Genomic DNA, 27,542 nt, shown 5'->3' on the forward strand with positions numbered 1-27,542 from the left:
TATCTATCTATCTATCTATCTATCTATCTATCTTCCATCCATCCATCCATCCATCCATCCATCCAATTAATTCAGAAATTAGTTACTACTTAGTCTTGAATGCTACATAAGATCAGAACCAGGCCTCTAACACCTGTCTGACCTGGAACCCAGAAGTTTGTGCACCCCTACTGATTGAAGTTTATTATTTTTAGAATAATTGTGAAGATATTAACACCACAAAATTACAATACTAATGGAATTATGCAGTGAGCCAAGAAACATTTTTAAACGAATTAAAATCATTTTATATTCTAAATTGTTCAAGTATTCCAGGTAAAGCTTTGCCCACACACTGTATTTTCTCAACAAGCTTCATGAGGGAGTTTCACCCTGGAGACTTTCCTTCAACTTCCCAAATCAGCCGAGGTCCTCACTGATTCACCTTTTGTTGGGGGGGGGAGTGTAATTTCAAGCAAAAAAAAAGAGTTATTAAAAATACATCTTGATTGAGATTTTATTCATGGACATTAAAATCTCTGTTTACATTTCAACCATGAGACATATAATTAAAATGTCTTTCAGGTGATGAAAAATATATAATTAATCAAGTGTACCATGCATGTTTGATGAATGCACTGTTATATTTAAATTGTTTGTCTTCTTGTGCGATTTTTCCGAGAGCAGGGACAACAGAGGAGAACCTCAACAAGTTAATTCAACATGTGAAGATTGAGACGGAGCCGGAGTACATCACCAACTGGAGAGAGTTAGGGGTGCCTATCATCAACTCGGTGAGAGGGGCTTACTCATTCTCACGTTCTCTCAGTCCTTTTGGTTTCTTTTTTCTTTTCTCACGTCTTCCACCTCTTTTCGAACAAACAGTTCATAAAATTGAATTTTTCAAATGCAGATTCGCGTCACGTGTGCATTTCTGCTTTTCTGCAGCCGAGTCTATTCTCTTTCCGGAAGCCGTCTAGAAGAGATCGCTCACAGGAAGAGACATATAACCTCTCAAGATGGACGCCTGTTATCAAGGATGTGATGGAGGTGAGTTCTCCATTCTTGACACCATTTTCGCACTCGTTTTTTTTTTTATAATTAGCTAGTAGGACTGTAGAACAGGATATTTTGTGGGGAAAGGAATCACACATTAAAGGGATAAACACCTGGCGTGTGCTGTGATGGGAAAATAATCACTGATGTGATGTGATGAAGCAGAGTTGCTGTTATCGCCCTGAAGCTGATTATTTATCAGTAGTACTTCCTGAAGAGGTTTATTCCTTTTATGCTACAGCAATCTGCCAGTGGTTGTAATTTTTATTTATTAAATAATTACAATTATACTTTTTATCTATTTATAGCTGTGTTTAATATTGTGGCATGTTGTTGAAACAAAGTCAGCCCCTGTTGTCAGTTAATCATTTCTTGTTCTCGCTCTTGTTTGATCATAATAAGAGCAGGAAAAAACAAGTGTCATTGGGAGATGACACATCCCCCTGGCCCCCACATGAAACCCCACTCCAAATTTTCCTAAGTTGAATTGGTTGCCATGGAAATACGGGAAAAAAAATCACAAAAATCCCAAAATGTCAAAAGGCACACCTCCTCTAGTCACTTAACTGTCAGGTTTCGTGAAAAAATTCCTAATGGTTTTTGAGTTATGCTCCGGAAACTAAAATGTTTACAGATGGACAGACAGACGGACAGAGCGATAGCTATATCCCCCCGCATTATATGCCGGGGGGATAAAAGTGTGGCTTGTCATGTTGTAGAGAAACTAAAACGCGTAAACTCGTGTCATATGTTGGAAAACTTGGTAAACAGACTGAAGTCTCCTTCCCCCTCCCAAAAAAAACCAGTATTGTATTAATAAAAACCGGTGACTTGCAACTTCATTACTGTCAGAGCTGCTGTTATAGAAAATGAATCACCGCCGCCTTCTGACCAATCAGAAATGAGAATTCAGCAGGGCTGTAGTGTAAATGCTAAAGTAAGAAACTTTATCGCATGCTTCATAGAAGCCCATCATTGCATACGATTTGGCCACAGATGTGATGTTGGCACTGATTGTCTGCTTAGAACCAGGTCACAGGTCCAGTGAGACTGAGGGTGTGGTAGTGTGGCTAATTTATCACTCATATCATATACCTCACTCGCTTTTTTCATTCAGCAGTAGTGAGAAACTGAGAAGCGTGAAAAAGTATTTGTTCAGCAAATCGCCTGGGAGATGTGAGGTGCAATGCAACTGTAATATATGAAAAGCAAACAAGGAAATTTGATCATAGTGACATTTTTGTATGTGGCAGGATGTGGTGGAGAATAAGTTGGACGCGAGAGATTGGCCACACCAGTCCGAATGTCCCTCTGCATGGAATGGATCCCGAGCTGTGAGGTAAGCCAGCGCCCAGTCATCATTAATCCATGCTTTCATACCTTAAATAAAGTCTAATTTCCACGCACGTTATAGTGAAAATGTAGTAATCGTCAATATGAAACAGGGGGGATTCAGATACAAATTACATAAGTTCAGTTTCCTAAAATTATTTGCTTTCAAAGTTTGAGATGGTCAGGGTTTTTTTTTTTTTTCCTCCAAATGTTGTTCACCTCTGATAACGTCCACAACCCTGATCAGAGATTAGGTTTCATATGCATCAGGATATTAATTTGTGCAAAAGACAAATCCCAATCTTAAACCAGTATTTTTATTATAAGAAAACTGTAGCTTCTTGCTCATGGACATCTCTCTCATTCTCTCCCTCATGCTCACAGAGTCATGAGGTAAGGTTGGTGACGGTCTTGCGTTTCACAGATCATTTCCTTATGTAGAGATGTGACCATAATCATGTAAATCAGCCAAGGTGATTTGTTCCAATGCCAGTTTAAGTATCAAAAATTGCCGATGATAGAAAAATGAAGCAGGTTTTACAGTGTGTTTTATCATTGTTCACAATTGCATCATATTGATGAATGTGGTTTTCCTTTATTAGCACGATTTCAAGATAGAACCTTAATACTAGGCAGTTTGATCAGCCCACAAATGCGTCCATCATGTGGAATTTTTTTCTGTGTAACCCTATAACCTGTATAACACTGATGATATGTTTAGTGTCCGTAAGAAGAGATTGGTTCTGCTTTGGTTATCGATAAACTAAAAAATTACAATTCTTCCTCGTCATCTTTTTCCTCAGCGCAAGGCAAAAACATAAGCCGAGCTCCCTGGAGGACCACAGGAACGGCTCCCGCCTCATCATCTTCATCCTGGGTGGAGTCAGCTACTCAGAGATGCGCTGTGCCTACGAGGTCACCAAAGCCACCAAATCCTGTGAGGTCCTCATTGGTGAGTATATACCAGCCTGTCCTGAAGTGTTTTATTCCTCTTTTACCACAGCAATTCGCCAACACTGACAGTTTTCATTTATTACAGAACATCACTTCACACTTTTTGTCCATTTATCGTTACACTAACGTTGTGAAACATCTGATTAAATGTGTAGTTGTTGATATGGTATGGTTTTCTGTTTGAAGATGTTAATTTAACATTTATGGAAGGAGTCTCCAGTGTCAGTGCTTTGTAACAGTCAGGTAAAGTTGTCTGACGGGAACGTCTTCAGGATCAGGGATCCCAGACGTCCGCTATTTAGCTATTTTTCTAGCCAAAGTGGTGGTGGTGTTTTTTTTTTTTTTTTTTTTTTTTTTTTAAATCTCTTGTATATCCGTTAAAAATATGTTTAAGTAAAATGACCAGCAGAATACGTTCTGATTTGGTTTGCTTGTTTAGCGATGTTTTTGTCAGCGTCGTTTGTTCTCGTTGACATTCGGGAACACTCGGAAGTTAAATTGATGTAAATACCGCAAGACTGTACGCCAGGCCTGTTCAATTCGCGGCCCGGATGCGGCCGACGTGATGCTTCACCTTTAAAAGTAAAATACCATTCACCAGTCTCCAAAACTTAATATATGTATTTTAATTTACCGAATATCAATAAATAGATGATGTTATAATAGTTATTTTGCACTTTTATTATTTCCCAGCTACTGTTAACTCAGTAAAATGCAAATAGTTAGCAAATATGCTGTGGCAGCTGTGGTCAAGCGCCGGTCTGTGACAGGAGGGCGGAGTCAGGGAAGGTACAGTAAGTGGCAGAATCACTGCACCTGTCGTTAATTCATGTGTTTAAGGAGAGAGAGAGAGAGAGAGAAAGCAGAGGGAGCTCTCTCCACAACTAGACGACTGATGTGTGTGTGTGTGTGAGAGAGTGCAGATATATGCTGAAAAGCTAAATGAAAGCGAGTTTTGTCCTGCCGTCCTTCTGTGCTCCACCCACCTACACGAACTGTCACAGTGGTGCCGAAACCCGGGACGAGCACACCACTGTGACAGTTCGTGTAGGTGGGTGGAGTACAGAAGGACGACAGGACAGAACTCAGTTCACAAAACTCGCTTTTATTTAGCTTTTCAGCGTATATCTGCACTCTCTCACACACACTCAGCCACACGCACACACATCAGTCGTCTAGTTGTGGAGAGAGCTCCCTCTGCTCTCTCTCTCTCTCTCTCTCTCTCTCTCTCTCTCCTTAAACACATGAATTAACGACAGGTGTAGTGATTGTCACTTACCTTCCCTGACTCTGCCCTCCTGTCACAGACCGGCGCTTGACCATGCCCCCGCTGCCACATATGCATTCTCAATCAACGTGTCGCGATTGCATTGACATCTTATGAACCAAACATCACAGATCTTGTGCAAAACAAGAAATGTCACTTCTGTCACTAAAGTCAACGGCAGCTGTGGGCTAAAGCTGTGTTCTGTTTAGTATCAGTAGCCTGACAAGCATGTCAATGAGAGATGTTGAGATAAATGTTCTGTTTTTTTGTTTGTTTGTTTTAAATAAAGGAGATGGGAAAGAGAGTTGTTTGTGTGCATTTTGAATATTCAATGTTAAGTTGAAGGCTAAAAATGAAATATAATATAATAGACCTTGTAGGCTACTTGAAAACTGAAAAATTACCACTTGTTCGTGACCGCGGAAAATTTGTGGCCCACCTCAAGTTCTTGGATTCGAAATGTGGCCCAAATGGAAAACTAATTGAATAGCCCTGCTGAACGAGAAAACAATATGGCTGCGCCCATTTGCTAGAAAATGTGTTTTAACTCCATTCGTGCTTTTGTTTCTAATGCGTTGAACTTAATTCAATATGTCGTGGAAAAAAGATATCGTCCATAAAAGAGATAGCGGAACAGTGTCCGGGTTAGAAGAAGTATATTCTTCAAAGCTACATTTTCATCTAATTTTTATAAATAACAATTTTTTTGCCACTTATGTCATTGATTACAAAATATGGCATCAAATAGATACACATTATTGTTAAATTCTGTTGCTTTTCTATGTTAAATCTATGTAAAAAATGTGTTCTATAGCATTTTTAAATGTTAAAATCTCAACAGCTTCAGGGGGCTTGCAGCCTCCTTGACCCCTGCTGATAGTTTCTTAGATTCCTCTATTTTTTTTTAATTACTGCTGGGATCCCTGCAGGATAGAGGAAGTTTTTTTTTTTTAAGAATAAATAGAGGCTGGTGAGCAAATTGCTGTGGTGTAAGAGAAATAACAGAGCCTAATCTAGGGCGCGTAATACGCGATAATACTCGTTTTTTATCTGTCTGTCGCACATCCACTTTTTGGGCACGAGAGTGATATCGTGTATCTATTCATTTTGTCGCGCATTTATAAGTAGAGAGCGTGTAGTCGCGTTTTACTGAATCTTGTGCGTATCAATTTGTCAGCACCAGCTAGCAAGCACTGCGGTAAATATAGCGTTGTTTACACACAAATCGGAAAATATCGGAAAGGGCCGAAGTATTCCGAATGGTTTATTTAGCGGGCAAAACAGTTTTGTGAACTATTATATCGTTGGTCACTGAACTGGAAGACAGTGTATCTCAACCAGTCGTGTGTGAAGTGTTTTAAAAATGCCCAAAAGCACATGGCATATCATTCTGTCTCATCCAAACATAACAATAAGTACAAATATGATCTTAGAGTAATTATATGACAGTGTGAAGACATACTAAGTCATTTGATTCTGATTGATAATGGTTTTTGAAGTTTGAATTTGATATTTTCCTAATGCCAATATACAATTAGTTTGATAATGTTTGGTATTATGTAAGTTTTGTTTAAAAATATTATGAGCTATATTTAATCTGTTCTTGTGTAATTGTAGGTACTGTAAGATTGTAAATGATCGAGATTATATACTTTTTAGGAAGTCTGAATTTTGAGATTATCTCCAGTCATTTATGTCAAAATCTAGTTTAAACAGGTAGATTGTTTAATGTTTTTCACTTTCATGAAAGGTGGTCTGAACAAAACAAGTATGATAGCATTTTTAAATATTTGATAGTGATTTTATTTTATTCAGAAAGTCAGATTTTTCATCTTATTATTAATTAATAGTGGCAAGACTACATGGATTTTAGACTTAACTATATCAAATGATGTAATATTAACCTAGTTATATTTGAAATGCAACATTATACTACTGGTGGTCAAATTGGTAAAAAAATAGGCTAGTCACATGATTTATAGTAAAACAGTAACCTAGTCATATAACAGAAAACTAGTCATATCTGTAAGGTTTTGCAGTATATAATTCTTCATATAGTTTTTGATCTAAAATCTTTACATTTTTAAAGTTCAGATCTGATCATAATGTTTGTGCAATACTATAAACTATGGATAAGTGTTTGCTGATATGGTTTTCATATCACTGTATTAAAGGATATGTATAGTGCCATAATTATGATATTATATAGATTAACATCTGATATGAATGTTTGTTGCATGTATTTAGTTTTATTAATAAAACTGTTCTGTTTATAGATGTACTCTTGAAAATATCTACCAATGTATTACTTATTTTTCTGTCCCCACTAACTGGAACAAATGAGGGATATTTTTACCCATGTTAATATTTTCTGTCCCCTATTTTCAAATTCCTAGATTAGGCTCTGAAATAAAATGCATCAGGGCATGCTGTTATAGCAAAATAATCAACTGCGTGGCGGTAACAGTAACTCCACTTTGTGTCAGGCCACATTACTCCATTATTTCTTACTTTCCTCTAACAGCATGACTGAGTGTTTTATTCCTTACTTCTAAAATATGTTTAACCCTTTAAAGGCTTAGCTTATTCAAGTATTCATGTTAATTAACATTTATTCACCAAAGGCGAAGTGAATATTGGTGAATAATAACCGAGATAAAGTTGAGGTTATTATTCACCAAGCCTGAGGCGGATAATTGTTTTAGTATAAATACACAGGCGATTTATTTTAAAAAAAAGTATTTAAAATTTTTTTTTATTTCAATCTTTGGAAGTGGCATGCAAATGTAATAACGGCACGGCACAGATTCGTGTCACTTATCTATGCCGAGTCACGTAAAATACTTTGTTTTGAAATAGATAAAATAAATCACAATTCCACCTTACCTTTGAATAGTTTTAAACCAAACTTCGTAGAATCTTTAGTGCTTTTAGAAACGGCGTTTACTTTCAAAATTTATAATTCTTCCTCACTTATGGTGACACAGCGATTGGCCACCATTTTGCTGAGTCGCTTGAGGCAATTATTGAGAAATAGTCTGAATTTCTCGATCAGTCAGCACGTGTGATTTTCTATAATCACAGGTGTATTTATACTAAAGTATATAATTCAGAACTAAGGGCGGCACGGTGGTGTAGTGGTTAGCACGGTCGCCTCACAGCAAGAAGGTTCCGGGGTCGAATCCAGTGGCCGGCGAAGGCCTTTCTGTGTGGAGTTTGCATGTTCTCCCCGTGTCTGCGCGGGTTTCCTCCGGGTGCTCCGGTTTCCCCCACAATCCAAAAGACATGCAGTTAGGTTGATGTGGGGGGGCCTTAGGCTGAGGTACCCTTGAGCAAGGTACCTGACCCCTGACTGCTCCCCGGACGCTCTGGTGTGGCTGCCCACTGCTGTGTGTGTGTGTGTGTGTGTGTGTTTTCACTGCTTCAGATGGGTTAAATGCAGAGGATGAATTTCACTGTGCTTGAAGTGTGCATGTGACAAATAAAGGTTTCTTCTTCTAAAAGCAAAACTAATTGAAAAGGTACATAGTTATGAGTTTATTTTCCCCCTCTTGGTCTGTCTCTGCAGGTTCCACTCACATCCTGACTCCCACCAGGCTGCTGGAGGACATTCGAGATCTGAGCAAAAAACCCATGGAGACTTTCACAATAATGGATGAGAGAGCCAGCTGCTGAGTTTCGGGATGTTAGAAACCTTTACACTCCCTCTCCTCAACCTCCTACTGTGTTAATCCCCCCCTCCCCTTTCTCCAAAGCACTCAGCACTCACTGTCTCTGTTAGAGGATTGAAGGGAACTCAAATGTGGGGGCCTCTCCCAGTTCTGTTACAGGCTACACACCTGGGGCATGGGGCAGGTAATCATGCGCTGTGAAGCTACCTGCCTGAGGTGTGTGAGGCTCTAATAGAAGAAATGGAAGGATTGGATCCATGAGTACTGGACCTCTTCATACAGCTTGAACAAACATCAGACTCTAATGTTTGAAGATGATTCCAGATGTGATTCGTTTATATGGGAAACATCAAGTTGTCATCAAGATTGGCTTAACATTGTTCAAGTTGTGTGAAGATGGCTATTAAAGGGATTTTTGGCTTCAGTGACCAAGCCAGTGTACACCACGTTTGGTGTCTGATCTTTACTTCCTATGAGGTAATGTAGCAAAATTGATCATGTAGAATTCTGTTTCACCCAAAATGTTTTGTAAATGCATGTGCAAATGTTAATATACCAAATACACGCTCTTGTAAAATAGCAAAGATTTGTATTTCCATTGTAATTTAAATTTAAGTGGAAGTACATTATCAGCACACAGTCCATTCTGATTGGTTAGAAGGTGTTAAGTTTCTATAACAGCAGCGCTGACAGTCGTGCAACTGCAAATCACAGGTGTTCATGTGCTCATTCTAATACATTATCATTTCTATAGTAACAGTTATGGAAGGAGTCTCCAGTGTCAGCGCTTTGTAATAGCAGGAGGTTTACTTTGTGGTTTCTCTGTAACATGACAAGCTACTGACAACCTTTTTTCAACAACTAATCAACAGCTGATAACAGCTTCTATGATGTAACCAGAACTTGTGCTTCAGATTTTCTATAAACGGATAATGATCTTGTCATACGTGGTCAATTGCTGCAGTATAAGAGGTGTAAAACACCTCAAGACATGCTTTTATAGGCAAGTCTTGTCTTTAAACTAGAAACTAAAGCATGATTCCTGTTGTCCAGTACAGCCACTTCTAGAATGTTATAGAATTAATTCACACCTTCAGATTTGTTCATGTTTAAGTCAGGTCTGTGTTGAGGTGAGGGATATTTGCAGAGATTTTGGGTGAGAGATTTCAAACACTTTTAGCTACATTTAGCTTTGTAGTAAATAAATCAAACACCAGACGTCATTTGATTTGGTGTAAATTAGAATTTGCACTGAAGCAACTCTTTCAGATAAATTATGGTCATGATGAAGCTGATAATTCCTGTAAGTTTAGTAGACAAATTATGCTAATGATAGTACTATCTATGCTTATTAACCTCCTCATTTATTTATACATTACGCTAAATTGCAGTTCGAGTTCATACTGCTGTTTCTGTAATTATCTCTGCACTGCTTCGTGTGACTACTTAACTATGGGAACTTGTATACTTGTAATGAAAACCAGCGCTGTTGCATCATGACCATGTGTAACTGAAGTCTAGTTTTAATATATTCCTAATATGTAATTAGGACATTTAGTAATTCAATGTACTAAATTCTGGGGGTGGAATGCAGAAGTCATTTTGTGGACCTGCACATGATCTAAGAGTTCATATTTGTAACTGTCTTGTGTTTAAACACATCAACAGTGACTGTACTGAGTAAAGATCATCTGAGTGCTGCATCATGGAGCCTGTTTTAGTGCTCTAACAAAGAGGAACTGTACCTTTTTCTTCAGTCTGATCACTAAATTACCTATTTTGTAAAAATCCTTAACCAGGAATATAAATGCAAGGTGCCTGTATATTTGGTGATTAGACTGAAAATCAGTAATGCCTGCAGGTTGAAGCATAGGATATAAGAAGTACACCTCTTAACCTCGAATATAGTCAATCAGCCGAGACATTTCGTGGCTCTTGGGTTTGTTTGGGTTTTTTGGTGTGTTTTTTTTTTTTTTAATTGAACTGAAAAAGCTAATGTAACTAACAAATAAGGCTGCTTTCAAGCTTGGCTCCCCCCCCGAATCATATGCCAGGGCACATTTTATACACAATCCTATGAGAAACCCCGGCCTGTGTTCTGTTGTAATTTGTTAAATCTTTGTTTAACCCTTAGTACTCATAATAATAATTCAGAGCAACCTAGATTGGTTAGTTAGCTGAACCTAGCAAAGACGTGTAAGATTGCATTTTTACATAAGGTGCTTTGCCAGCATTTTTTTCTGAAAAGGTGTGAAAGAACCTTTTGGCTGCCTTGTGTTGCTGGGCTGGATGTGATGATTGAGATGTGGTTGCTCTAATGTGCCCTTACTTATTATTAGTGATGATTAGCCTCAAAGTATTGGCTGCTTGACTACATTTAGAGAATATTGTTATATTTTCTGAACTTTGTACCTGATTGAGTACCGTTAGGTGTTAAGGTTCTCTGCATCTTAACAATATAAATCACGTATTCAAGACAGGATTGTATTCCACGACCAGCTCTGGACCTTCACTTGTGTGCCTTGTTTGAATTGCGTGACAAAATGTAAATATATATATATACACAGTACCAGTCAAAAGCTTGGATACACCTTCTAATTCAGTTTTTTTTTTTTTTTATTCACTAAAAGTCACTTCATGTCTTAAAGTAATGATGGATGTCGTTTCTCTTTACTTTAGTTGAGCGGTTCTTGACATAATATGGATTACTGCAGTTGTGGAATAGGGCTATTTACTGTATTGTTTGCTGTTTGATCTCAAATGCATTAAGAGGGCAAGAAATTGCACTAATTAACTTTTGATGAGGCACCTGTTAATTGAAAAGCATTCCAGGTGATGAAGCTGGTTAAGATAATGCTAATAGTGTGCAAAGCGTCAAGGTAAACGGGATACTTTGAGGAATCTAAAACATGAAATGTTTTGGGTTTTTAACACTTTGTTTACGACATAATTCCAGATATGTTTCAGATGTCGGTTCATAGTTTTGATGTCGTCAGTATTGTTCTACAATGTAGAAAAGTCAAAATACAGAAAAACACATGAGTAGGGGTGTACAAACTTTTGACTGGTACTGCATGTCTGCTAGGAATAACCATATTTTTGTGTTTTGTTGCAATTATGCACATTAATGAACAATACAATACTTTTTAAACAAATGTAATTAACTTTCTATTGAAAAACTGACAAGTAAATGAATTATATGGTTCAATTGTCGTATGGTGTTTTGCTTTAAATATTTAATGATACCACGTGTGTGTTGATGGTGTTGATTCATTTACTCCAACAGCAGCCTGTTCTAATAAGGTATTGTTTCTGAAATTCACACAGGGACTTTACAACTAAACCGAATAAACAACACATCTTTTTAAAATATTGAGTAAAGAAAAACATGTAATTGTTGATATGGTGAAGTTTTCTGGAAGGAGAGTTTCATTTAAAACGTTTGGGAGGAGTCTCTAGAATCAGCATCGCTTTCTGGTTGCTGCATTGTAAGCGATTACCACCAATCCTGTGTTCAATCACTCTGGACCCTCTGTTGAACATTTAACCCATAAGTAGATCTGATAATCTGGCCATTATTTCCAACTTGTGCTTCACATCTGCTATATACAACATGCAACAGTGGTCATTTCTACATCCTTATAATGTTAGAATATATTAGAGGAAGGTATTAGAAGAAGCCTGTCACACACAGTAGTGCTTGAAAGTTTGTGAACCCTTGAGAATTTTCTATATTTCTGCATAAATATGACCTAAAACATCAGATTTTCACACAAGTCCTAAAAGTAGATAAAGAGAACCCAATTAAACAAATGAGACAAAAATATACTTGGTCATTTATTTATTGAAAAAAAGATCCAATATTACATACCTGTGAGTGGCAAAAGTATGTGAACCTCCAGGATTAGCAGTTAATTTGAAGGTGAAATTAGTGTCGGGTGTTTTCAGTCAGTGGGTTGACAATCAGGTGTGAGTGGGCACCCTGTTTTATTTAAAGAACAGGGATCTATCAAAGTCTGATCTTCACAACACATGTTTGTGGAAGTGTATCATGACATGAACAAAGGAGATTTCTGAGGACCTCAGAAAAAGCGTTGTTGATGCTCATCAGGCTGGAAAAGGTCACAAAACCATCTCTAAAGAGTTTGGACTCCACCAATCCACAGACAGACAGATTGTGTACAATTGGAGGAAATTCAAGACCATTGTTACCCTCCCCAGGAGTGGTCGACCAACAAGGATCACTCCAAGACCAAGGTGTGTAATAGTTGGCGAGGTCACAAAAGACCCCAGGGTAACTTCTAAGCAACTGAAGGCCTCTCTCACATTTGGCTAATGTTCATGAGTCCACCATCAGGAGAACACTGAACAACAATGGTGTGCATGGCAGGGTTGCAAGGAGAAAGCCACTGCTCTCCAAAAAGAACATTGCTGCTCGTCTGCAGTTTGCTAAAGATCATGTGGAAAAGCCAGAAGGCAATTGGAAAAATGTTTTGTGGACGGATGAGACCAAAATAGAACTTTTTTGGTTTAAATGAGAAGCATTATGTTTGGAGAAAGGAAAACAGTGCATTCCAGCATAAGAACCTTATCCCATCTGTGAAACATGGTGGTGGTAGTATCATGGTTTGGGCCTGTTTTGCTGCCTCTGGGCCAGGACGGCTTGCCATCATTGATGGAACAATGAATCCTGAATTATACCAGCGAATTCTAAAGGAAAATGTCAGGACATCTGTCCATGAACTGAATCTCAAGAGAAGGTGGGTCATGCAGCAAGACAACAACCCTAAGCACACAAGTCGTTCTACCAAAGAATGGTTAAAGAAGAATAAAGTTAATGTTTTGGAATGGCCAAATCAAAGTCCTGACCTTAATCCAATGGAAATGTTGTGGAAGGACCTGAAGCGAGCAGTTCATGTGAGGAAACCCACCAACATCCCAGAGTTGAAGCTGTTCTGTACGGAGGAACGGGCTAAAATTCTTCCAAGCCGGTGTGCAGGACTGATCAACAGCTACCAGAAACGTTTAGTTGCAGTTATTGCTGCACAAGGGGGTCACACCAGATACTGAAAGCAAAGGTTCACATACTTTTACCACTCACAGATATGTAATATTGGATCATTTTCCTCAGGAGATAAATGACCAAATATAATATTTTTGTCTCATTTATTTAACTGGGTTCTCTTCATCTACTTTTAGAACTTGTGTGAAAATCTGATCATGTTTTTGGTCTTATTTACGCAGAAATATAGAAAATTCTAAAGGGTTCACAAACTTTCAAGCACCACTGTATATGCATGCACAGTGAAATCATGTTCTTTGCATATCCCAGCTTGATAGGAAGTTAGGGCCAGAGTACAAAGTCAGCCATGATACAGAACCCCTGAGCAGAGAGGGTTAAGGGCTGCCTTCAATGACCCAGCAGTGGCAGTGCTGGGGCTTGTGAACCCCCAACCTTCTGCCAGTAGGCTCAGCTTTAACTGGTGAGCCACCACTGGCTATTAAAAAAAAGAAAAGAAGAAAAAAAAACCACTGGGAAACATTTTCACAGATATATTTTTGCTAAATATCTGGACTTGTCTGGCCTACAGGCTTTCTAAGATGATAGGGCTGTATATTAGAAATACTTGAGCACCACCTAGTGCTCAAACGTTTCTACCTATGGAGACGACAGCGTGTGCGCCCACATGCAGAGTCCTAGCTGACCTTTGCACCGAGTGATTATGTACATTTTTGCTTTTTTGTTTTCTTTTTTTCTGTCACTTGTATAAACATTTGTCATTTCACTACATTTGGCAATATTGTACTGTAATTGTACAATGGTCATGCCACTGAATTAAAGTTAATTATTTCAGCTTGATTAAACCTGTCAGAGCTGAAGTATGTTTCACAAAAAAACCCAAATAAATATTGACTAATGATTGCTTTGATGAAATACAACCCTAATTTAAAAAAAAAAATGGGATGCCACGTCAAACATAAATTAAAAAACAGAATGCAATGGCTTGCAAACAAGGACATCCCTGAAAAAGATGTCATCTGGATGGCAGTGTTTGGTGCTCCAAAACCTGTAGGTAACTTTCAGCATTAATGGAGCCTTCACAGATGTTTAAGTTACCCCTGCCATGGGCACTAACACCCCCCCCCCCCCCCACCCCACCCCACCCCCATACCATCACAGATTCTGGCTTTTGAATTTTGTGCTGGTAACAATCTGGATGGTCCTTTTCCTCTTTACCTTGGAGGATACGACATCCATGATTTCCAAAAACAATTTGAAATGTGGACTCATCAGACCACAGCATACTTTTCCACTTTGTCTCAGTCTGTCTCAGATGAGCTCGGTCCCAGAGAAGTTGGCAGCATTTCTGGATGTTGTTCGTATATGGCTTACTTGCATTCGCAGATACAGTGAAGAACTCTGTTTACCAAAAACACTTTCAGACACGTTCCCAAGCCCATTTAGTAATTAAATAATATTGGCTGGCTTTGAGTGGTCTATCAGGTATATTCCATTTAACTCGCATGGTATTGAACGAGTCGAAGACGAGTTCAGTATCATGCTAGCTGAATGGAATATACAGTGGTGCTTGAAAGTTTGTGAACCCTTTAGAATTTTCGATGTTTCTGCATAAATATGACCAAAGACGACGACAGATTTTCACACAAGTCCTAAAAGTAGATAAAGAGAACTGAGGAAAATGATCCAATATTACATATCTGTGAATGGCAAAAGTATGTGAACCTCTAGGATTAGCAGTTAATTTGGAGGTGAAATTAGAGTCAGGTGTTTTCAATCAATGGAATGGCAATCAGGTGTGAGTGGGCACCCTGTTTTATTTAAAGAACAGGGATCTATCAAAGTCTGATCTTCACAACACATGTTTGTGGAAGTGTATCATGGCACGAATAAAGGTGATATCTGAGGACCTCAGAAAAAGCATTGTTGATGCTCATCAGGCTGGAAAAGGTTACAAAACCATCTCTAAAGTATTTGGACTCCACCAATCCACAGTCAGACAGATTGTGTACAAATGGAGGAAATTCAAGACCATTGCTACCCTCCCCAGGAGTGGTCGACCAACAAAGATCTTTCCAAGAGCAAGGCGTGTAATCGTTGGTGAAGTCACAAAGGACCCCAGGGTAACTTCTAAGCAACTGATGGCCCCTCTCACATTGGCTAATGTTAATGTTCATGAGTCCACCATCAGGAGAACATTGAACAACAATAGTGTGCATGGCAGGGTTGCAAGGAGAAAGCCACTGCTCTCCAAAAAGAACATTACTGCTCGTCTGCAGTTTGCTAAAGATCACGTGGACAAGCCAGAAGGCTATTGAAAAAATGTTTTGTGGATGGATGAGACCAAAATAGAACTTTTTGGTTTAAATGAGAAGCGTTATGTTTGGAGAAAGGAAAACACTGCATTCCAGCATAAGAACCTTATCCCATCTGTGAAACATGGTGGTGGTAGTATCATGATTTGGGCCTGTTTTGCTGCATCTGGGCCAGGACGGCTTGCCATCATTGATGGAACAATGAATTCTGAATTATACCAGCAGATTCTAAAGGAAAATGTCAGGACATCTGTCCATGAACTGAATCTCAAGAGAAGGTGGGTGATGCAGCAAGACAACAACCCTAAGCACACAAGTCATTCTACCAAAGAATAGTTAAAGAAGAATAAAGTTAATGTTTTGGAATGGCCAAGTCAAAGTCCTGACCTTAATCCAATCAAAATGTTGTGGAAGGACCTGAAGCGAGCAGTTCATGTGAGGAAACCTATCAACATCCCAGAGTTGAAGTTGTTCTGTACGGAGGAATGGGCTAAAATTCCTCCAAGCCGCTGTGCAGGACTGATCAACAGTTACCGGAAACGTTTAGTTGCAGTTATTGCTGCACAAGGGGGTCACACCAGATACTGAAAGCAAAGGTTCACATACTTTTGCCACTCACAGATATGTAATATTAGATTGTTTTCCTCAAATAAATGACCAAGTGTATATTTTTGTCTCATTTGTTTAACATGGTTCGCTTTATCTACTTTTAGGACTTGTGTGAAAATCTGATGTTGTTTTAGGTCATATTTATGCAGAAATATAGAAAATTCTAAAGGGTTCACAAACTTTCAAGCACCACTGTATCTGACAGACCACAAAAAACCCAGCCAATATTATTATTATTATTATTATTATTATTATACAAACGCACTCTTCATATTAGCATTCTCGAAGGCCAACGCAAGCTTACCCGTGACTCGGTGCTATTAGCCCGGCAATCCAGTTAGCTTCCAGCCAGCGTAGCAGTAGTGTTAACAAAGGCAAACACGAGCTTACCCACGACTCTGTGCTGTTAGTGCGACAATCCAGTTAGTTTCTAGCTGGTGTGGTGTTAGTGAAGGCCAATGCTAGCGCAGTCAAGCTGAATATTATTATTATTATTATTATTATTTTCCCTGTATAATTTACTTCATTACTTTTCAAATCAACATCGACAACTACACACAACACTCTATGTTTGCACATTGTTTGCCTCTTCTTTTTTTTTTTTTTTAAATGTTATCTTCGTTTTTCATTCTACTTTTATATTTTGCATTCCATATTGGTAAGCATAGTTTGGTCGGGCAGTTGCAAAATAAGAATTTCATTACCCAATAATAAACTGCTGTGTCTGTTATTGTGTATATGACAAATAAACATCTTGAGAATCTTGAGACAACAGAGCGACCTGGCTGCCAAAATTCTCTCAAAATCTTCTGCTTTTAATGAAGCAAACCTTGTGGCCATGTTTGTTTACAAACTGCCACAGTCACTTGCTAGCGCAGAAGTTGTACAGCTCCGATGTGTCTCTCTTCCAGTTTTTCAATGTCCGTTGGTATGTTTTTCTCTTATAAATAAATATGCATGAAGAATATATAATGAAGTTTTGGTAGCCTTTCAGGTGTTCAGTACATCTTTAGTTTCAGTTTATTTATTTAGTGCTTAATTACAGCATTGCTAATCCTAGCAGTAGCACTGGATTAGCCTCATCTTCTCTCTTTCCTGGCAGATAAAGAAATGATTGTGTGCATGCGCAGCAGAAAAGTTTTGTCATTGGCAATTTGCAAGCACTCTGACGTGTGACGTCATGCTGTCTTGACAATGTGCAATATTATAACAATATTGCACGCTCATTCTCCATTGGGGAGAGTGGCATAATACATGGAGAATAAGTGATATGATAATATTGCATGCTATCAGTAAACCCGCTAGAAGGGAATAGAACACATTTTTATCCCATGGAAAAAGTGTCCCGTATGTATAATCTCATCTCAAGTCATTATCTCTAGCCACTTTATCCTGTTCTACAGGGTCGCAGGCAAACTGGAGCCTATCCCAGCTGACTATGGGCGAAAGGCGGGGTACACCCTGAACAAGTCGCCAGGTCATCACAGGGCTGACACATAGACAACCATTCACATTCACACCTACGGTCAATTTAGAGTCACCAGTTAACCTAACCTGCATGTCTTTGGACTGTGGGGGAAACCGGAGCACCCAGAGGAAACCCACGCGGACACGGGGAGAACATGCAAACTCCATACAGAAAGGCCCTCGCCGGCCACGGGGCTCAAACCCAGACCTTCTTGCTGTGAGGTGACAGCGCTAACCACTACTACACCACCGTGCCACCCCCATATATATAATCATATTGGTTTTTAATGCAGTGTTTCTTTTATTTCTTCTTCCTCAGGGTAGTAAAACTCGCTTTCGCTGTGAACACTGTCCTTATCACTATCATACATGTCAACCTATACGGAATGTCCGTATTTTATACGGATTTGATTCAATAAATGTAGTATACGGGCATATAAATAAAGTTATACGGATTCTTTAAAAAAACTTCAATATTTATTTAGAGCTATAATCAATTCCCACGATGATAAGAGTGCATAACATTTACAAACATACTGTACACCACAGACAGCCAGTAAAGAGTCTTATGAAATCGCGCGTTATCTTGTGGTAGCGAGACTTCGTTCCACTTTTGATCATGCGCACACGCACACCACATTGCGAGAATCCCGCCAACCGTGAAGTCATAGACATATAAACATAGACGCTGCCTTCTGCGTAGAATCATACATCATCCTCGCCGCCATATTGGATGTGGCAAAGTGGAGATTCTTCAACCATCTCTGGTATAGCGTCTAGACAGTAGCCGAGAATAAAGATGCCTCATTCATGTGCTGCGTTTAACTGTACCAACAGGTTTACCGTCCAAACGAGATCACATGGGATTACCTTTCACAAGTGAGACTGGAAAAATACTTTTCATTGTATTTGGTTATTATAACGTAATTTTACGAACAGATTTTCCTGACTTTGTGGCTAATGCCGCTTTTCCACTACCAACGCGGCTGAGTCGGGCTGAGCCGTGCCGTGCTGAGTTAGGCTGAGTCGAGCTGAGTGGGGCTGTTGGAGTTGCATTTCGACTACAACCGCGCTGAACTGTGCTGGCTGGAAGTGGGTGGACACATTGGGTGGAGTTAGCGAAAGTGGGTGGATGTCACGTGATGTCGTTAGGCGGCGCAAACAGTGACATCAGTGACCTTTTAAGCGGTAGTCACACGACCCGGATAGTAAACAATAAACATGGAGGACATGGAGTCGTTAGTGTTGCTGGTCTTGGTGCTGTGGCTTGTTGTCACCGACAACGCCAACAGATACTCGCAAGAGCGTATAGATGAGGTGAGGCGCATAAGGCTTCAGAAATTCTTGTAATTCGTAATTATTCTTCTTCCGGGTTTACGGTGTTTACAGATCCCAGCGTGCTTGCGGGGCGTGTGTGGGCATGTGAGGACACTCCTCCTCACCAATCAGTGCACAGGGGAGTGTCTCCTCACGCCCCTCGCCCCACTCGGCTCGGTTTGGCTCGCTTCAGCCCTACTCCAAAACCGTGTGAGTTTTGGGTGCTGAGTAGGGCTGAAGCGAGCTGAGTCCTGCTGCTATGAGGTAGTCGAAACGCGAGCCGTGTCGGGCTGAAGTGAAATGAAAAAGGGTAGTGGAAAAGGGCCATAATATGAAGTCTCGCGCATAATAGCCGCTCGGTGAAACCTGTCTCCAAACAACGAAGTATTTCCTTCGTAACTACGCTGATAACACTTTGTGTTTTTGTCAAACATTGGAGCTTTGTATTCATTCTGAAGGTTTATTGTTATTAATATTGAATAAAAAGTAACTTGGATATATCATTGTTAATTATCATTCAAATTTTTGGTAAATTATTTTAATTTGCATCTTATACGGATTATATAAGGGAAATACGGATTTTGGAGGTTGGTTATACAGGTTTGATTGACCAAAGGTTGACATGTATGCACTATCCATGCTGTAAAATTAATGCCATTTTGAATCCTCATTCACAGCTGTAATGCAAATTGCTTCCTCCTCGGTATACAAGTGCACTTCCATGGCAGGAAAAAAACCCTACATTTTGCCACCTATTTATACAAATAGGAGTTATTCAGGATTCAGCCATGTTTTTGCTCGGCGTTAGCAAGTTACAGGTTTTTATCTTTCTCCTGAAATGTTTTATTTTATTTCTTCTTCCTCAGGGTAGTAAAACTCACTTTCGCTGTGAACACTGTCGTTATCGCTATCCATGCTGTAAAATTAATGCTATTCTCCTGAGAAATGCTGGCAAACATTTATAAGATTTTTGATCATCTTGTAAATAAATCTTATTAAAAAAAAGATATATGCTGACAAAAAATGCTACGTTTGTTGTTGTGAAGGAGCGAGTCGCCAGAGGTCCATAACCTGCTCGCCAGCCAATCAGAGCGCAGGATTTGATGGAAACCGGACCGCGAAAAAAAAAATAGTTTATAAAATATTTTGATTATGTTGATTAAAAACAAAAGGACGAATTAATCAGAAAACGGCGTCCAAAATTTAAAAACCGGAAACAAAAGTCATACAAATGTTTAGACATTGGAAATATAAAGAAAACAACGAACCATGTCGAAATTATGAATTGGGTGTTCAAACATTTAATATAAATTTAATTAAAAATAAACCTCTGCCCTTTCAGAAAACGGAAGTGACGCCATTGCAAGGAGTCGGAAGTAGTTGAATTTTGTAGTCTACCAGCTTTGTACGTTAGTGTATATCGCTCTAAAAGCAAACAGCATAACAAAGTGAAAAATAAAAACCAGCTGGAGTGTTAATTTCTGTGAGCTGACGGACAGTTTGTCAGTGAGCGTGCTGAAGGAGGGTCGCTTTCAGTTCCACTGTGAGTGATTCTCAGCTTTATTTCTTCTCTCGTTTGGTCGTTTCCTGATTTCTCAGTTGCTAAATTGAAGTAGTGATGATGGTTTGCTGAGTAACGGTAAAAATAAGTGTTGGCCTGATTGCTTGACATCTGTTTCTGACATGTTAACAACTTATTTCCTTTTTGGGAACAATTTAATTTTACACATAAACGAATGATAAAAGATGCACTCAGTAGATTCGCGTTCTCCAGCATAAGGCTGGGTGGTTTCGCGCATGCGCACTGAGTTCTGTACATAACTGATGATTTATTGTTCTTTTTTTTCTCTTTTCAGCCTTGAAACTCGTGAGCTATGGTGAGTGATAGGGAGTTAAAACGTTTGCAGTTAATTCCCATCTCCCCTCCCTCCCTGTCTGTCTGTCTGTCTGTCTCCCTCCCTGTCTGTCTGTCTGTCTGTCTCCCTCCCTCCCTGTCTGTCTGTCTGTCTCCCTCCCTCCCTGTCTGTCTGTCTGTCTGTCTCCCTCCCTCCCTGTCTGTCTGTCTGTCTGTCTGCCTCCCTCCCTGTCTGTCTGTCTGTCTGCCTCCCTCCCTGTCTGTCTGTCTGTCTGTCTGTCTCCCTCCCTCCCTGTCTGTCTGTCTGTCTCCCTCCCTCCCTGTCTGTCTGTCTGTCTCCCTCCCTCCCTGTCTGTCTGTCTGTCTCCCTCCCTCCCTGTCTGTCTGTCTGTCTCCCTCCCTCCCTGTCTGTCTGTCTGTCTCCCTCCCTCCCTGTCTGTCTGTCTGTCTCCCTCCCTCCCTGTCTGTCTGTCTGTCTCCCTCCCTCCCTGTCTGTCTGTCTGTCTCCCTCCCTCCCTGTCTGTCTGTCTGTCTCCCTCCCTCCCTGTCTGTCTGTCTGTCTCCCTCCCTCCCTGTCTGTCTGTCTCCCTCCCTCCCTGTCTGTCTGTCTGTCTGCCTCCCTCCCTCCCTGTCTGTCTGTCTCCCTCCCTCCCTCCCTGTCTGTCTCCCTCCCTCCCTCCCTGTCTGCCTCCCTCCCTCCCTCCCTCCCTGTCTGCCTCCCTCCCTCCCTCCCTGTCTGCCTCCCTCCCTCCCTCCCTCCCTGTCTGTCTCCCTCCCTCCCTCCCTCCCTGTCTGTCTGTCTCCCTCCCTCCCTCCCTGTCTGTCTGTCTCCCTCCCTCCCTGTCTGTCTCCCTCCCTCCCTCCCTGTCTGTCTCCCTCCCTCCCTCCCTGTCTGTCTCCCTCCCTCCCTCCCTGTCTGTCTGTCTGTCTCCCTCCCTCCCTCCCTGTCTGTCTGTCTCCCTCCCTCCCTGTCTGTCTGTCTGTCTGTCTGTCTCCCTCCCTCCCTGTCTGTCTGTCTGTCTCCCTCCCTCCCTGTCTGTCTGTCTGTCTCCCTCCCTCCCTGTCTGTCTGTCTGTCTCCCTCCCTCCCTGTCTGTCTGTCTGTCTCCCTCCCTCCCTGTCTGTCTGTCTGTCTCCCTCCCTCCCTGTCTGTCTGTCTGTCTGCCTCCCTCCCTGTCTGTCTGTCTGTCTGTCTGTCTCCCTCCCTCCCTGTCTGTCTGTCTGTCTCCCTCCCTCCCTGTCTGTCTGTCTGTCTCCCTCCCTCCCTGTCTGTCTGTCTGTCTCCCTCCCTCCCTGTCTGTCTGTCTGTCTCCCTCCCTCCCTGTCTGTCTGTCTGTCTCCCTCCCTCCCTGTCTGTCTGTCTGTCTCCCTCCCTCCCTGTCTGTCTGTCTGTCTCCCTCCCTCCCTGTCTGTCTGTCTGTCTCCCTCCCTCCCTGTCTGTCTGTCTGTCTCCCTCCCTCCCTGTCTGTCTGTCTGTCTCCCTCCCTCCCTGTCTGTCTGTCTCTCTCCCTCCCTCCCTCCCTCCCTGTCTGTCTCTCTCCCTCCCTCCCTCCCTCCCTGTCTGTCTCCCTCCCTCCCTGTCTGTCTCCCTCCCTCCCTCCCTCCCTGTCTCCCTCCCTCCCTCCCTCCCTCCCTCCCTGTCTGTCTGTCTCCCTCCCTCCCTCCCTCCCTGTCTGTCTCCCTCCCTCCCTGTCTCCCTCCCTCCCTCCCTCCCTGTCTGTCTCTCTCCCTCCCTCCGTCCCTCCCTGTCTGTCTGTCTCCTCCCTCCCTGTCTGTCTCCCTCCCTCCCTCCCTGTCTGTCTCCCTCCCTCCCTCCCTCCCTCCCTGTCTGTCTCCCTCCCTCCCTCCCTCCCTGTCTGTCTCCCTCCCTCCCTCCCTCCCTCCCTGTCTGTCTCCCTCCCTCCCTGTCTGTCTCCCTCCCTCCCTCCCTCCCTCCCTCCCTGTCTCCCTCCCTCCCTCCCTCCCTGTCTGTCTCCCTCCCTCCCTCCCTGTCTCCCTCCCTCCCTCCCTGTCTCCCTCCCTCCCTGTCTGTCTCCCTCCCTCCCTCCCTGTCTCCCTCCCTCCCTGTCTGTCTCCCTCCCTCCCTCCCTCCCTCCCTGTCTGTCTCCCTCCCTCCCTCCCTCCTCCCTCCCTGTCTGTCTCCCTCCCTCCCTCCCTCCCTCCCTGTCTGTCTCCCTCCCTCCCTCCCTCCCTCCCTGTCTGTCTCCCTCCCTCCCTCCCTCCCTCCCTCCCTCCTGTCTGTCTCCCTCCCTCCCTCCCTGTCTCCCTCCCTCCCTCCCTGTCTCCCTCCCTCCCTCCCTCCCTCCCTCCCTGTCTGTCTCCCTCCCTCCCTCCCTCCCTGTCTCCCTCCCTCCCTCCCTCCTGTCTCCCTCCCTCCTCCCTCCCTCCCTCCCTCCCTGTCTGTCTCCCTCCCTCCCTCCCTCCCTCCCTGTCTGTCTCCCTCCCTCCCTGTCTGTCTGTCTCCCTCCCTCCCTCCCTCCCTGTCTGTCTCCCTCCCTCCCTCCCTGTCTCCTCCCTCCCTCCCTCCCTCTCTGTCTGTCTCCCTCCCTCCCTCCCTCCCTCCCTCCCTCCCTCCCTGTCTGTCTCCCTCCCTCCCTGTCTCCCTCCCTCCCTCCCTCCCTCCCTCCCTGTCTCCCTCCCTCCCTCCCTCCCTGTCTCCCTCCCTCCCTCCCTGTCTGTCTCCCTCCCTCCCTCCCTCCCTGTCTGTCTCCCTCCCTCCCTGTCTGTCTGTCTCCCTCCCTCCCTCCCTGTCTGTCTCCCTCCCTCCCTGTCTCCCTCCCTCCCTCCCTCCCTCCCTCTCTGTCTGTCTCCCTCCCTCCCTCCCTCCCTCCCTGTCTCCCTCCCTCCCTCCCTCCCTGTCTGTCTCCCTCCCCTCCCTGTCTCCCTCCCTCCCTCCCTCCCTGTCTCCCTCCCTCCCTCCCTCCCTCCCTGTCTCCCTCCCTCCCTCCCTCCCTCCCTCCCTGTCTGTCTCCCTCCCTCCCTCCCTGTCTGTCTCCCTCCCTCCCCTCCCTCCCTCCCTGTCTGTCTCCCTCCCTCCCTCCCTGTCTGTCTCCCTCCCTCCCTCCCTCCCTCCCTCCCTCCCTGTCTGTCTCCCTCCCTCCCTCCCTCCCTCCCTGTCTGCCCTCCCTCCCTCCTCCCTCCCTCCCTCCCCTCCCTGTCTCCCTCCCTCCCTCCCTCCCTGTCTCCCTCCCTCCCTCCCTCCCTCCCTCCCTGTCTCCCTCCCTCCCTCCCTCCCTCCCTCCCTGTCTGTCTCCCTCCCTCCCTCCCTCCCTCCCTCCCTGTCTGTCTCCCTCCCTCCCTCCCTCCCTCCCTCCCTCCCTGTCTGTCTCCCTCCCTCCCTCCCTCCCTCCCTGTCTGTCTCCCTCCCTCCCTCCCTCCCTCCCTGTCTCCCTCCCTCCCTCCCTCCCTGTCTGTCTCCCTCCCTCCCTCCCTCCCTGTCTGTCTCCCTCCCTCCCTCCCTGTCTGTCTCCCTCCCTCCCTCCCTGTCTCCCTCCCTCCCTCCCTGTCTCCCTCCCTCCCTCCCTGTCTGTCTGTCTCCCTCCCTCCCTCCCTGTCTGTCTCCCTCCCTCCCTGTCTCCCTCCCTCCCTCCCATCCCTCCCTCCTCTCTGTCTGTCTCCCTCCCTCCTCCCTCCCTGTCTGTCTCCCTCCCTCCCTCCCTGTCTGTCTGTCTGTCTGTCTCCCTCCCTCCCTCCCTCCCTGTCTGTCTCCCTCCCTCCCTGTCTCCCTCCCTCCCTCCCTCCCTCTCTGTCTGTCTCCCTCCCTCCTCCCTCCCTCCCTCCCTGTCTGTCTCCCTCCCTCCCTCCCTCCCTCCCTGTCTGTCTCCCTCCCTCCCTCCCTCCCTCCCTCCCTGTCTGTCTCCCTCCCTCCCTCCCTCCCTCCCTCCCTCCCTGTCTGTCTCCCTCCCTCCCTCCCTGTCTCCCTCCCTCCCTGTCTGTCTCCCTCCCTCCCTCCCTCCCTGTCTGCCTCCCTCCCTCCCTGTCTGTCTCCCTCCCTCCCTCCCTCCCTCCCTGTCTCCCTCCCTCCCTGTCTGTCTCCCTCCCTCCCTCCCTCCCTCCCTCCCTGTCTCCCTCCCTCCCTGTCTGTCTCCCTCCCTCCCTCCTCCCTGTCTCCCTCCCTCCCTGTCTCCCTCCCTCCCTCCCTGTCTGTCTGTCTGTCTGTCTGTCTGTCTCCTCCCTCCCTCCCTGTCTGTCTGTCTGTCTGTCTCCCTCCCTCCCTCCCTGTCTGTCTGTCTGTCTGTCTCCCTCCCTCCCTCCCTGTCTGTCTGTCTGTCTCCCTCCCTCCCTCCCTGTCTGTCTGTCTGTCTCCCTCCCTCCCTCCCTCCCTCCCTGTCTGTCTGTCTCCCTCCCTCCCTCCCTGTCTGTCTGTCTCCCTCCCTCCCTCCCTCCCTGTCTGTCTGTCTCCCTCCCTCCCTCCCTGTCTGTCTGTCTCCCTCCCTCCCTGTCTGTCTGTCTGTCTCCCTCCCTCCCTCCTCCTGTCTGCCTCCCTCCTCCCTGTCTGTCTGCCTCCCTCCCTCCCTCCCTCCCTGTCTGCTCCCTCCCTCCCTCCCTGTCTGCCTCCCTCCCTCCCTCCCTGTCTGTCTGTCTCCCTCCCTCCCTCCCTGTCTGTCTGTCTCCCTCCCTCCCCTGTCTGTCTGTCTCCCTCCCTCCCTGTCTCTCTGTCTCCCTCCCTCCCTGTCTGTCTGTCTCCCTCCCTCCCTCCCTGTCTCCCTCCCTCCCTGTCTGTCTCCCTCCCTCCCTGTCTGTCTGTCTCCCTCCCTCCCTCCCTGTCTGTCTGTCTCCTCCCTCCCTGTCTGTCTGTCTCCCTCCCTCCCTGTCTGTCTGTCTCCCTCCCTCCCTGTCTGTCTGTCTCCCTCCCTCCCTGTCTGTCTGTCTCCCTCCCTCCCTGTCTGTCTCCCTCCCTCCCTCCCTCCCTCCCTGTCTGTCTGTCTCCCTCCCTGTCCTGTCTGTCTCCCTCCCTCCCTGTCTGTCTGTCCTCCCTCCCTCCCTGTCTGTCTGTCTGTCTCCCCTCCCTGTCTGTCTGTCCTGTCTCCTCCCTGTCTGTCTGTCTCCTCCCTCCCTGTCTGTCTGTCTCCCTCCCTCCCTGTCTGTCTCTCCCTCCCTCCCTCCTCTGTCCTCCTCTCCCTGTCTGTCTGTCTGTCTCCCTCCCTCCCTGTCCTGTCTGTCGTCTGTCTCCCTCCCTCCCTCCTGTCTGTCTGCTCCTGTCTGTCTCTCCCTCCCTGTCTGTCTGTCTGTCCTCCCTCCCTGTCTGTCTGTCTCCCTCCCGTCCCTGTCTGTCTCCTCCCTCCCTCCCTCCCTGTCCTGTCTGTCTGTCTCCCTCCCTCCCTGTCTGTCTGTCTGTCTGTCTCCCTCCCTCCCTGTCTGTCTGTCTGTCTGTCTGTCTGTCTCCCTGTCTGTCTGTCTGTCTCCCTCCCTGTCTGTCTGTCTCCCCTCCCTGTCTGTCTGTCTCCCTCCCTGTCTGTCTGTCTCCCTCCCTGTCTGTCTGTCTCCCTCCCTGTCTGTCTGTCTGTCTGTCTCCTCCCTCCCTGTCTCCCTCCTCCCTGTCTGTCTGTCCTCCCTCCCTGTCTGTCTGTCTCCCTCCCTGTCTGTCTGTCTCCTCCCTCCCTGGTCTGTCTCCCTCCCTCCCTGTCTGTCTGTCTCCCTCCCTGTCTGTCTGTCTCCTCCCTCCCTGTCTGTCTGTCTGTCTCCTCCCTGTCTGTCTGTCTCCCTCCTCCCTGTCTGTCTGTCTGTCTCCCTCCCTGTCTGTCTGTCTGTCTCCCTCCCTCTGTCTGTCTCCTCTCCCTCCCTGTCTGTCTGTCTCTCCTCCCTGTCTGTCTGTCTCCCTCCCTCCCTTCCTGTCTGTCTGTCTGTCTCCCTCCCTGTCTGTCTGTCTCCCTCCCTCCCTGTCTGTCTGTCTCCCTCCCTCCCTGTCTGTCTGTCTGTCTCCCTCCCTGTCTGTCTCCCTCCTGTCTGTCTCCCTCCCTCCCTGCCTGTCTGTCTCCCTGTCTGTCTGTCCTCCCTCCCTGTCTGTCTGTCTCCCTCCCTCCCTGTCTGTCTGTCTGTCTCCCTCCCTCCCTGTCTGTCTGTCTGTCCCTCCCTCCCTGTCTGTCTGTCTGTCTCCCTCCCTCCCTGTCTGTCTGTCTCCCTCCCTCCTGTCTGTCTCCCTCCCTCCCTGTCTCTGTCTGTCCCTGTCTGTCTGTCTCCCTCCCTCCCTGTCTGTCTGTCTGTCTCCCTCCCTGTCTGTCTGTCTCCCTCCCTCCCTGTCTGTCTGTCTGTCTCCTCCCTCCCTCCCTGTCTGTCTGTCTGTCTCCTCCCTCCTGTCTGTCTGTCTGTCTCCCTCCCTCCCTGTCTGTCTGTCTCCCCTCCCTGTCTGTCTGTCTCCCTCCCTCCCTGTCTGTCTGTCTGTCTCCCTCCCTCCCTGTCTGTCTGTCTGTCTCCCTCCCTCCTGTCTGTCTGTCTGTCTCCCTCCCTCACTCTGTCTGTCTGTCTCCCTCCTCTGTCTGTCCTCCCTCCCTGTCTGTCTGTCTCTCTGTCTCCCTCCCTCCCTGTCCTGTCTGTCTGTCTCCCTCCCTCCTGTCCTGTCTGTCTGTCTCCTGTCTGTCTGTCTGTCTCCCTCCCTCCCTGTCTGTCTGTCTGTCTCCCTCCCTCCCTGTCTGTCTGTCTGTCTCCCTCCCTGTCTGTCTGTCTCCCTCCCTCCCTCCCTGTCTGTCTCCCTCCCTCCCTGT

General features: G+C 45.2%; 2 protein-coding genes across 2 annotated transcripts in view; both read left to right on the forward strand.

Moving 5' to 3' along the window:
* Positions 1 to 11,467, forward strand: part of stxbp3 (syntaxin binding protein 3) — a 39,954-nt gene extending 28,487 nt beyond the window's left edge. Inside the window, exons 15-19 of the mRNA XM_060937702.1 lie at positions 667 to 773; positions 928 to 1,029; positions 2,289 to 2,374; positions 3,171 to 3,319; positions 8,157 to 11,467. Coding sequence (XP_060793685.1) covers positions 667 to 773; positions 928 to 1,029; positions 2,289 to 2,374; positions 3,171 to 3,319; positions 8,157 to 8,263 — 551 coding nt within the window. The 3' untranslated portion in view covers positions 8,264 to 11,467. The remainder of the gene's footprint in view (positions 1 to 666; positions 774 to 927; positions 1,030 to 2,288; positions 2,375 to 3,170; positions 3,320 to 8,156) is intronic.
* An 8,905-nt stretch (positions 11,468 to 20,372) lies between these two features.
* The window catches only part of rabggta (Rab geranylgeranyltransferase subunit alpha), a 48,509-nt gene continuing 41,339 nt past the window's right edge, over positions 20,373 to 27,542 (forward strand). Inside the window, exons 1-2 of the mRNA XM_060937703.1 lie at positions 20,373 to 20,530; positions 20,844 to 20,864. Coding sequence (XP_060793686.1) covers positions 20,862 to 20,864 — 3 coding nt within the window. The 5' untranslated portion in view covers positions 20,373 to 20,530; positions 20,844 to 20,861. The remainder of the gene's footprint in view (positions 20,531 to 20,843; positions 20,865 to 27,542) is intronic.

The sequence above is a fragment of the Neoarius graeffei genome, chromosome 13 (assembly GCF_027579695.1).
Source record: "Neoarius graeffei isolate fNeoGra1 chromosome 13, fNeoGra1.pri, whole genome shotgun sequence".
NCBI classification, from domain to species: Eukaryota; Metazoa; Chordata; class Actinopteri; order Siluriformes; family Ariidae; genus Neoarius; species Neoarius graeffei.